Below are 12,022 nucleotides of genomic sequence, written 5' to 3'. Positions count from 1 at the left end.
GCATAGAAAAACGTGATCGCGTAGAATCTAAAAGGGTGGGTTCAGATGACGACAATGATAGATCTCTCTTCTGTACCAGTAACATTTAACGTGATCGCGCAGGAAAAGGTCATGTCAGTGGCACAGAGCTAATGCGTGTGTGATGGGGGTACGGTGACGAGTGTGTGGACACCAACTTGAATGAGCGTCCTGTCTGATCCGTTAGTTTCATCAGGGGAGCAGCACATTCAAGAGCATGCCCAAGATGGATCGTTGGAGCTGATGCATGATTTTTGAAAAAAAACCATTCCCTAGGTTATCTTCTCAATTATAATTGACTCCATTCATAGATTATATAAAAAAAATCAGCTTTGCACTAGTGGCGGCACAACGCTTGGCTTTGGGGTAGAAAAAATATTTATCTAGGTACATAGATATCAGTATAGTCTACAGATTCATAGTTATTAATGTCTTGGTTTGTTATTTTTTTGTTACCCTTCTAAAAATTTTTAGGTTGTGTGGATTCTAATAATGCAGAGATCGGAAATGTTCAACTACACGTAAAAACTTTGAACTAAATAAAATTTTCCTTATCAAAAATAGCTGATGCATTAACTGATGAACACATAGTAGGATTCAACAGTTTTCGTGGAGTGGTAATATTTTGAATCCTCTGCTTGCATACAGACTTACAAGGCTGAGAGGCCCATCTTGAAATGCAAGTTAATTGTCTCATCAATATAATAAGAAGAAGAAATCACACAGTTTCAGTTACGACGACGTGGACGGCCCGTGGCCACGACCGCGTTCCGCGCTGTCCAGAGCGCGCCCGGGCGGCGCCGGCGACGGGTTCAGCCACGCCTGCCGCTCGACGGGCCGCCGTGGGCCGTCGTCTGCTTGCCCGCCGGCATGTCCGGCCGGGACAAGCCCGACGTCGTCGTCCCCCGCCCGTGTTTGCCTTCATCGTGGTCACCGTTTGTCGGGTTCACCACGCCCGTCGGGGCGTGGGAGGAAGATCACGAGGAGCCGTCGCCGCCGGCGTCAATGGAACAAGTGCAGGCTGTGTGATTCTCCATGAGTTTACATGAGACAGAAATGTTTGGGGTGTACATACCATGCCATGAATCTTGCCTTCTAGTTTCCGATGTTTCCATTTCAAGACATCAGAAATCAGGCACCAAAGCAGTAAAGAAAATCAGACACCGAACGAATGTTCCAGGCAAACACAATCTGAACTTCAAACCAGAACTCAGCTGCACATATATTGGACAGGTATTAACAAGAGTACACAGGTTGATCTTTGCCACACCAGAATAATCTAGGAAAGCATGCGTGGAGATTTATTTCTGAACACCATGAGCTCCACCATTGCTCAGGTTCCTATAACCACTGCTACTATATTAACCAGTAATCACTAGTAACACCATATGCCAAGCACAATCAGAACACTCCTCTGATCCAGCTCAGCTCCTACGGATCTCATTGCGCAGACCTGATCAGCTCCTCGCTAAAGTCCCAGAGTTGCTTTGCCAACTCGTCGCTCTTCGCCAGTTTGCTCGTCTTCTCCACGTTGCAGTCAGCAAAGTATTGTCCTGTCACTCCGCTCAGCTGTGGGTTCAGTCCTACGTAACAAGTAGTTGCTGCTCCCTGAAAAACGAAAGTTTAAAAGTATCAGTATTTCCAAAGTAATATCATATTCACTACTTTTACCCAGTGACAATGCTCTGTACGGTTATTGCTATGAAGAAGAGTCGGTTAGAAACATGAATTGGAAAAATATGGTTCCAAACCTGGTGTACATTCTTCCACAGTATGAAAGTTGCAACTTGAATGATCTCTGCAAGAGAAAACAAGTTGTTTTAGAACACTGCCGGAAGATAAGTGTTCCTAGCTAAGACCAGAACATAGATTCTCTCTGAGAAAGAGAAGCAAGAGAGCATACTCAAGAGAACGTATGAGTGCCTCATCAAATTGGTCATGATCAATCCAGGATGAATACTATTAACTGTGATGTTTGCTCCTTCTTCCTGTTGAGTAATATAGAATTAATGATCCATGATACAGATCGAGATCAAAAGGAGGTAGCCTAAATAATCTCTGTAAGTCATAATGGTATCTAACACGGTTCCTATAGATTTTAAGTTATTTAGCTCCCAAAGTGTGCACTAGCTATTCCTTACCAGTTACCCCTTTACTTCATTATAGTGTACAGTCAAAAGCGTCAAGGACATGATGGACAAGTTGTTTGACTTCAGGATTCTATCCTTCCCAAAAGATTAAAATAAAGGAGAATGCTAGGAGGATAAAATAATACCTTGAGCCGTCTAGAGAGCTCATTTGCGTGCAGTAAGTTTGCCAGCTTAGATTGTCCATAAGCCATTTTATCATTGTATCTGTCAATAAAAGATCGTTACTTGCAGTTCACTCAACAGTCAATCCCCACAAAGAACCATAAATTAAAGGCACATACCTTTTCTCATCGTTGATTCTGTCAAAGTCAATTCCCTTTGGGTATGTATGGGTGTGGGCAACTGATGACAAGATCACGATGCGACCCTCAATACCCGTAGACTTGGCAGTGGCTTTCATATTATCGAGGAGGAGATTGGTAAGCAGAAAGTGTCCTGGTAAAACAAATGTCAGTGCCAGACAATGAGACAAGTATTTTAGCTGTTTTCTAGTAAGACATGTTGGCAGTAAGAGAATACCGAGATGATTGGTGGCGAATTGCATCTCGACTCCATCTTTAGACAGTTGAAAAGGGCAAAACATCACACCTGCGTTATTTCTGCAGAACAGATTAGGAAACTTTAAGTCATAATTCAGTGTAATATAGACAAGAGGAAAAGGCTAAAATAGATGTGCAAGTGGTGTACATCGCTGAAAATAAATTTAATTGAAGCACAGTAAGTTTTCATGTCAAAGAAAGGCAAGCATAACAAGAGCTGAAGAGGGTTACATCAAGACGTTCAGAGGAAGTTTCATCGAGTTGAACTGGTCCGCAAAAGCCCTGACAGACTTGAGGGAGCTGAGGTCAAGCTTCAGAACATCAATTCGTGCTGCTGGATTATTTTCCATGATGGTCTTCCTTGCTTCTGATGCAGCCTCAGTGTTTCTCGCGGCAATGATGACATGGGCTCCTCTAAGGGCAAAAACTCTTGATGTCTCCAGACCAATGCCACTAGCTCCTCCTGAGAAACACCAAACATTGCAGATTTCATCAAAATTAGGACAGCAATAGATCTTATGCATCTTGAAACTTGGTGCTGGTTGTGGTTAACTGAAATTTTACGAACTAAATTATGGCGGTGAAAACTGCACTCAACTCCTGCTGAGGAATGGTATCAATTACAGAGATATACCTAGAATAAGTTTCATGTATAAGAAATACTACCTTCATTCCAAATTGTAGGTCATTTTAGCAAATTTAGATACATATCTTTTTGCTACATATCTAGATATACATTATGTCTAGATACGTAGCAAAAACTATGTATCTAGATTTGCCAAAACGACCTACAATTTGGAATGAGAGAGTATTAAATATCCCAATTACAGATTTTTGGACTCCTAATCCAATATAGGACCACACTTAATAAGGAGTCACAAACACTGCATAGAAAGATATTTAACATTTTGAAGCGAAATGAAAGCACTAGTGAGCTGAAGCCTAGCGCCAACAGGCAACTGTAACTGTAGCAAAAATCATCATAAAACAAAACTACCAACAAGGAAAAAAGAGCTAAAGCTGCTAAAATAACACTATCAAACAGAAAATGACAAATAGAATGCTGCAAGGCTAATAATTTGTAAATTCAGCCACCCCTTGATCCAGCCTTGGACTTACTGAGCACTCCGACACCCTTGACCTTTCCAGAATTATTCTCCTTCCATACATCCCAACAGAGGTGGTGCCAAAATTACTATCATCAAAGCATTCATATACATCCACGTATACCAACTATTTATATTAGCAATTTCATCAGTAACCAAAATTACCAATCATACAGATATGTGTATTTATCTTTTTATATGTAGAGCAGCACATTAACCAAAAATCTTAAAACTTCTAGAAAAGCTTCTGTGTAAAGCTGAACCAGACTCGGATTTATTCTCAATAAATGAAAATAGTCAACATACAACCAACCATAGAAAGGGGACAAATTTCCCAACTTTTTGTGAAGTTAAGGGAACAACGAAGCCCCCAAAGTAGTATAGTGAAATGATAAGGATTGAAGATGATAGGCATCTAACTGAAAGGATCCTGCATCGGTGACCTCTTACACTTTCCATGGCTTAAGATTTACATGGAATAACATTGCTTTGAGAAATTATGTGTTAGAAAAGGAGAGATGGAAATGTGCCCCCAACATGAATTATGATCTCATGAGGTGCTGGGTTGGTGCCATGGAGAAGCAGTTATATCGAAAAACATGGTACTTAAGACTTAGGAACTCAACAAACTACTGTATTACAATATTATAAGTGTGATATTACCACTGGTAAGACACTGGTGATTCTAATCTAACAAAAAATATTAATTTCCGAGGAAAATAAAAGATGCATCACAACAAAAGAAGGTACAGTCATCAGTTTGTGCTTGGGAAAAAAAACAAACAGCACTACACAATGGACAATTGATTCAAAGCCGCACAAAAATAATTGCCCCTTTTGGACCACATGGCCCCAAACTCAAAACACTTCTTTTCCACACAAAAAGGAAGGAATGTACAGCTAGACCATCAATGAGAAAAATCAAAAACGAAAATCCATTAGCCCACTGTAATCTAACCACAAAGTTGAGTAGGTAAACATCATCTAATAATAACATTGAAATTTGATGTACGTAAGTCCTTTACTACTTGCACGTGAATTTCTAGTGTAATTTTCAGTAAGATACAGATCACTGTAACAAGAAGATGTTGGTAGTCACAGTTCATAAGAAAACTCAAGTACACCTCAACTAGGACTAGTGCAGTTTGTAAGAAAACCATTGCCAACGACACGTGTTAACTGCCAATTACATACACAAAGATATCACAACACTCATAAATATCAAGCACTAAAGCCGCCTATCAACTGTTCAATGACAAAAAAAAGGTTTTTTAAGGGAAAAAAACTACCAGCACAAACAAATATAACCATGGAACAAATACCCAGCTTTGCAAAATCTTGGTGATTACAGAGAACAGTATTTCAGGAACAAGTTCACAGCACCAGTAGATTCAGTAGAAATCTAAGCATCAATAGATTCAGTAGAATTCCAAGCAACAGCATTAAGCAGAACATCATGACATCACACTTTCAACAACATAATAATTGCACTGGCAAGATTCAGAGACGAGGCTGCATATGCACGTACGTCTCATTAACAACGACCAGTACAGTTGTGAGGAAAAATACAGTGACAAGAACATGTAACCAGCAATTATATCAGGGTGGACATCTGGCATACCACACACTATTTAGAAGTAGCAGGTAGAGATCTACCCGCACTCCTCATCAGACACCCCAAAAGGGAAAGATCGAGAATCCATAGCATCCCGATTACAGAGGGAAACCGTCGTCTTTTTTACCGAAGAACATCAGAGCAGCAAGCATCACCCATTCAACAACGCAATGCTCAGCGAGTTCGCATCAGCATCGGTTAAGCGCCATCGTAAAAGAGGAATCTTGTTTGCTACCGGCTGATTAACGGGTTACCTGTGATGATGACGGTAAGGCGGCTGGCGTCGACGCCGTCAGTGACCTGCTCCGCCGTGGACGCCGACCCGAACCCGCTGGCGCCCGCCTTACCGGTGATGAGCGAGAGGATACCCATCGCCGACTCGACGCCTCAATTCTCCAACAAAGAACGAGCTGAACCCAACTGAACTGAACCAAACTGCAACCAAAACAAAAAACCCAAGAAAAGAACGAAAAGGTGAACAACGAAAGCAGCGCGGCCAAGAAACCGCAAGATTCACGGAGATCTCGGCAATGCGGCCGTCGCCGTACCTCGGCGCGCCGCGCGACTTGTTTAATGCGGGAAGTGGAGCAGAGGGCTGAAGCGGAGGCGGGCGTGCATGGGAAGAGGATGCGGGGGGGGCAGAGGGAGAGGGTTGAGGTTATTTATGGTTGAGGGCGCGGGTAGCAGTTTGGTTAGGGAGTAGGAGCGCAACAACGCCAACGCGGGGCGAGGAAGGAGACGGAGAGGATGACGCACGGAGGGAGGCCGGAACGGAAAGGGATCGGAGCCGGATCGTGCTGGTGCGGGCTGCGATCTGAAGCTACGCACGCTTGCCTGCCTTGGAATTCTTGGACGCCAAGAGGCACAGAGAGAGCTCTTCTAGAAACAGAGAAGAGGATAGCGTTCTCCAGATTTTGTTTTTTCGAGGTGTTCTCCAGTTTTTCGCAATCAACAGAAGGAAAAAAACGAAAGGACTTTGGGTGCGTTTGACAACTGAGTAGGAAGAGGCATGGAAATTAGAGGTGGAAGTTGTAGAAGGAGTTTATTTTTTAGTCCCAATCTCTTCTTTGATTTGTGGAGGGAATTAGAGAATGAGGTTAGAGAGAAATTCATATCCTCTGTTTGATATGTGGGTTTTAACGTGAAAAATTGTATTATAAATCATTATGAACGGTTAATTATAAACGATTAAGATCATTCATTTTCATTTTAAAGCAAAATTCCCTCCCAATCTCACCCCTCTCCGTAGAAAGAGATCGGTGGGAATTGAGTCTCTAAACTCACTTTTCCTATCCCAGTGAACTCCCTCTCCCATAAAATAAATAAGAGAATTTTAGTCGCGTACCTTTGAATTTCTATTCCCTTCATCAATGACCCTCACCAAGCCGTTTGAACTTTGGATAGAGGCGAGTTCGTCGTTTTACGGAGACTTTTCTTCTTCCAATCCAATTGCATAAGAGTTTTCATGAGTCGTCATGAATCTGTCTGCCTCTAGTGCTTCTAGATGGTTATTTCAGAGTTTGTGACAATGTAAACTTGGTCTAGGAAACGGATTAGGGATCAAGCAAACTTCTTCGTTCAGTTGTACATGTATTGCTTCATAGAAAGAAAAAGTTGTACACGGATCAAAACCTCAATCAGTTACAATCATTTTTTGCATCGGGTTTTACTTGTCGGATAACAATGTACTTGTGTAGTGTGTATATCCATGTTGTTTCAGGGACTAAGGGGGTGTTCGTTTCCGGGTACCTAAATTTTAGAGGGGTCACATCAAAGAGAATCTTATTATTTAGAAGTATTAAATAAAGTCTAATTACAAAACTAATTGCAGAACCCTACTGCTAATTCGCGAGACGAATCTAATGAGGTATATTAGTCCATGATTAGCGAACAATTACTGTAGCATCACTGTGGCAAATTATGGATTAATTAGGCTCATTAAATTTGTCTCGCGAATTAGCATCTAGCTGTGCAAAAAGTTTTATAAACAGATTTTATTTAGTACTTCTAAATAGCAAGATTCTCTTTGATGTGATGGGTCTAAAGTTTAGATAGGAGGAAACGAACAGGCCCTAATACGTGCAAAGCTACTGGTAGTTTTTTTTTTTTGTCTACTGGGAGTTGGTTTTCAATTTTGATAGTAAATTTTGACATAGTTGCATCGTGGTGGAGATAAACTTAGAAAATCTCTAAATCCTTTGTACACAATCAGGTTTTCCAGGGCCACTGAATGAATGGATGGATGAATCAGGTGGAGGATCCTCTCCCCTTCCGTGGACCTCTCAAAAAAAACTTAGAAATTTTCGTCCACATGGCAAGAAAACTAGACCTAGTCTCCTCACATGGCAAGAAAAATAGCTCGTCTTCCTCACGTGGCAAGAAAAATAGACCTAGATTCTTTCCATGCTGACGGGAGCATCAGACTAAATTCATGCTAATTTAAACGAATTGGGAGGAATCAAACCATGTGTCCTCATTCCCGCACTATTTCCCTCTATTAGTATTGTCATCAGTTTTGAATTTTGATGGTGAATTTTGACATACATCCTGGTGGAGATAAACTTAGTAAATTTCCTCCACATGGCAAGAAAAATAGACCAAGTCTCTTTCCAAGCTGACGGGAACATCATATTAAATTCATGCTAATCTAACGGATTGGGTGGAATCAAACCCTGAGTGTCCTCATTCCCACATAATTCCTCTTCCTCTATTAAGAGCATCTTCAGTAATCTCTCTTTCTCCAATAAACTGAAAATATTGGAAAGAAGATGTACTCAAGCAATTTTCCAAAATCTCTCCTATTCCCTAATAATTTTTGGGTTGTCCTAATATTTTACCCCAGCTCCCATCAAATAAAGGAAGAATTTTGGCTCTTCCAATATATTAGTTGTATTGAGATGAAGTTATTGGAAAATTGTAAAAGCATCTCTCCCAAATCTATGAAAGTGGTATTGTGGCATCCCAATATTATCTTATTAAAAGATGTTTATTGGGAAACTGCTGAAGATCTCATAGCGTCGTCTTCATCGTACTATTATAGTATGTAATGATGTTTCTTCATCTATTTTCTTCTCAATTTGCCCTTCTTTTTGTCGCTAGTACAATGGCTGACTACAATACAAATGTGTCATCATCTTCTCTAATAAACAATCAAGTACAATATACTCTAGTGTTTTTTCCTCTCCAACTATTTCCATTAGGTTAAAAAGATCAACGGAATTATATTCATAATAAATTACATTTAATTCTTTTCTGAATATATAGTCTCAGTTTGCAACAACCTGCTGCTGCCCCTGCACCACTACCTGACGTCACATATCGGTTATGAATTATGATCCACGTAGCTCAATCAGCAGGTGCTCAGCTCTTTCCATTTTTGTTTAAATTTGAACATCAAATGATTTTACAACGGCGAGTGTTTTATGGAGATGCCGGCCGTTGTAGACTAGGATTAAGTTGCCTCGAATTAAGTCATCCGTTACGTAGGGTCACCCAATTTTTGGTTATTTGTGTGACATCATTGCTAGCTAGTGCCAACACTGATTGACTTCAATACAGTACAGGTGGCATCTTCTTCTCTGACCAACAGTTTGTTCAACGTAACCTATGTCAGCGTTAGGTTGAGTCCTGCACCAGAAAACGAGGAAATTTAAGGGGTTCCGGACGAGCTACGTCGGCTCCATTGGGAAATGCAGCAGTAAAACAAAAACCCATGGCCATGGGGTTTCAAGTTTCAACTGCCAACAACCATGGCCGTCCGCTGCTGATCGATCCGCACGGCTCATCGGCCTCACCGGCCGTCCGGCAGCGCTGCGTGACTTGCGTCCATCTGCATGTCAGCGTGATTAATAGGGTTTCAGAAAAGCACGCACGATTAAGCCCTGGAATTAAAAAGTGTGCGTGGGTTCCGACGACACTGTTCTCCTGTGCTAACATTACATTTAACGCGATCGCATAGTAAGACATCATGTCAGTGGTATGCAGCTACTGTGTTTGCGATGGAATTGTAGTGGCGTATGTGCCTGGGGAATGGACAGAAGGGGCAAGAACAGGGACGCGGCCAGCTTTGATTGCTTTGATTGCTTTCCGCAGGGTAGGCCAAGGCATTCGACCCGTTCCATTCCATGTGCAGCTGCAGCACAGCGAGGCCAAGGATTAGCTTAGCAGCTCATCTAGGGGCTCACAGCCTCACACCCACACCGGGCACAACTCGGCATACTGGCTCGGCTAAACTGTATCCTGCAGGAGGCACCAAACTGTCGTCCCTGTCCGCGCTGACTGTGCATGCAGCGGCATGGAGGATAAGCATGTTGCAGACGATCGCAGAGGAGTTTCGGGGCATGCCGCATGCATGGGAAGATCATACTGGTAGTAACATCTCACTGCAGGTCAGAGCATGGCCAGAAGTGACAACAGCCTACAACCATGCATGGATGGCTGCACCATTGGAGCTAGGGACGAGGGATCATGACGGAGAAGGTGCGGGGTGCCATCACCTGTTTGGCGTAGTCTTCAGAATCTTCAGCAGCATGCCTCTGCGTTGGTGCGGACTCCGCTGTCAAGGACCACGCTGCTGTCAGTGCTGCTTGGAGATATAAAGAGAGATAAAGTGCCTTATTTTCATAAACTGTTCACGCTTTTCTCTGACCCTGCAGAGCACAATAAGCATAGAGTCTTTTTTGTACCACTACCATAAAGTTTTGATGGGCAATGTTTGACCTTACTATTTTCCTTTCTTTTTTAGTTAATGCAAAAGGCAGATCGAGCTCCTGTCATCTTTCCGAAGGGGAAAAAAGAGCTTTATTTTCCTGTGGCCTAGAAAAAGTGAGCAGCTTGTCCACATACACGACGACGGAATCTCCTGTCGGGTCGTTGGATGTCGAGTGCAGCGACATCGTACTAGGATTCCGAGAGAGCCAAGAACCTCCTGTAAATTGTGACGTAATAATCACGTCGTCAGTTCTCTGTTGTCGCCTCCTGCAAATTTTAATGCACGCACACACGTGGCAAAGGGAGGCAGGCACACACATAGGCTCGCTAGATTTATAGTTCCATCCTCCATCAAGGGAGGAGGCGTTTCCAGATGCAGAGTGGTTCCACAGGGTAGGGCTAGGCCAGGGCATTGGGCACCACAAGGCTCCGTTTCCATGTGCAGCTGCTGCTTCTGCTGCACAGCAAGGCTCAATGTCTTCATCTCATGCGTGTCCATGGAAAGGGCTCACTCCCATGCACGCCAATCGTTGTCATGGTTGGTCTGGCAGCTAACCGTAACATGGCTTGTCGCCAGCATACCCCATCCGAGAGGTGTTTGGATTGTAAGCACTAAAATTTAGGCCCGCCACCTCGTATATATTTCGATACTAATTAGAAGGATTAAACATGAGCTAATTATAAAATTAATTGCGAAAGCTTAGAGCTAACTCGCGAGACGAATCTATTAAACCTAAAATTAATTCATTACTAAGTATATATTTATTTAGCATCAGATAGACTAATCATGAATTAATTAGGCTTAATAGATTCATCCTGTGAATTAGCCTAGGGATTATGTAATTAATTTTATTATTTAGTCTACGTTTAATACTTATAATTAGTACGACGTGACAAAGCTAAAATTTAGCGCCCGCGCGATCCAAAATTTCGTGGCTGAATCATTTGGAGGCTAGCTGGTGCCGCAGGAAAGGATTTGGAGATGCCACCACGCTTCAGCTGCTGCTACTATGTGTGGCAACTGCTACTGATTTGATGTGGATGTGTTGCTGTCAGGGACGTGGTTGCAGCGATTCATCAATGACTTGTTCGTTGCAGTCTCTCAGATGAGGTGGCTTCTTATTGTAAACTGTTCAGGCTGATGGCTGACTTGTGGCCATCAGGAAAAAGCGATTTTTCTTTCAACTAATGCAAGGCAGAGCTCCTGTCATCTTTCCCAAGAAAAAAAGAAGAACCTTTTCTTTTCCTGTTACCTAGAAAAAAGCGAGCTACTAGTTTGGGTACAAGTTCAGCTGTTCAGGTACAAGATAGAACTATTGCCTCCACACGATCAGATCGCCAACCTGCAAAATGTTGAAACCCCAGCTGCAAGCGGAGCTAATGTTCCAGCTTTTCCCCAATTACTACTTCCTGTGGACCTATTTGCACTCTCCCAAAGTCCCAAGTCAAGGAGCTACCGATTTCAGTAGTCCATTACTTCCAGTAGCTAATGATGATCTCAGAGCAGGGGTAGGGTACTCATGCCACGCCAGCCATGGTGTCACTGTTGCAAGCAGTAATGAGGCACCTATGACTATGGATTCTTGTGGACAACCTTAATCTCAGCTAGATCTGTACTCTGGAGCAAGCACTAAATGGCTGAAAAGTTGGGTGAGCAATGGGTTTGCATTTGCTCACAAATCAGGAACATACAAACACCACTTGACCTTCTCCGATAGTGAAGGTACTTTCAAGACGACTGTTGTTGAGGTCACACAGGTAGGCAGCTACACCAGCTGCATGTTAATGAGCATCGATCATGTACTACTTTTGTCCAGTAGCACAAGCAAAGCACTAAATCGATGGATGAAAATTGGGTGAAGAATAACTAAGGTTAGATTTTTT

At 42.5% G+C, this 12,022-nt stretch overlaps 1 protein-coding gene across 1 annotated transcript; it reads right to left on the bottom strand.

The window, feature by feature from the left end:
- Nucleotides 1–1,210: 1,210 nt before the first annotated feature.
- Nucleotides 1,211–6,270, bottom strand: LOC112894142 (short-chain dehydrogenase TIC 32, chloroplastic-like). Its single transcript, XM_025961762.1, has 9 exons — nt 5,977–6,270; nt 5,683–5,863; nt 2,939–3,170; nt 2,688–2,767; nt 2,450–2,603; nt 2,294–2,372; nt 1,922–2,006; nt 1,770–1,816; nt 1,211–1,626 (listed from the first exon to the last, which is right to left on the bottom strand). Exons 2-9 carry the CDS (start codon nt 5,798–5,800, stop codon nt 1,459–1,461), a joined length of 963 nt encoding a protein of 320 aa, XP_025817547.1. The 5' UTR covers nt 5,801–5,863; nt 5,977–6,270; the 3' UTR covers nt 1,211–1,458.
- Nucleotides 6,271–12,022: the final 5,752 nt, after the last annotated feature.

The sequence above is a fragment of the Panicum hallii genome, chromosome 5 (genome assembly GCF_002211085.1).
Source record: "Panicum hallii strain FIL2 chromosome 5, PHallii_v3.1, whole genome shotgun sequence".
NCBI classification, from domain to species: domain Eukaryota; kingdom Viridiplantae; phylum Streptophyta; class Magnoliopsida; order Poales; family Poaceae; genus Panicum; species Panicum hallii.
Note: the sequence above shows the minus strand (reverse complement) of the source record. Positions and strands in the feature narration are given on the sequence as shown.

Excerpts from the sequence above, each read along its gene's own strand:
- LOC112894142 (XM_025961762.1), bottom strand. The coding sequence starts at position 5,800 with ATGGGTATCCTCTCGCTCATCACCGGTAAGGCGGGCGCCAGCGGGTTC. Across the intron at positions 2,373-2,449 it reads AGAATCAACGATGAGAAAAG|ATACAATGATAAAATGGCTT; the intron begins GTATGTGCCTTT and ends TTTTATTGACAG. Across the intron at positions 1,627-1,769 it reads TGTGGAAGAATGTACACCAG|GGAGCAGCAACTACTTGTTA; the intron begins GTTTGGAACCAT and ends TTCGTTTTTCAG.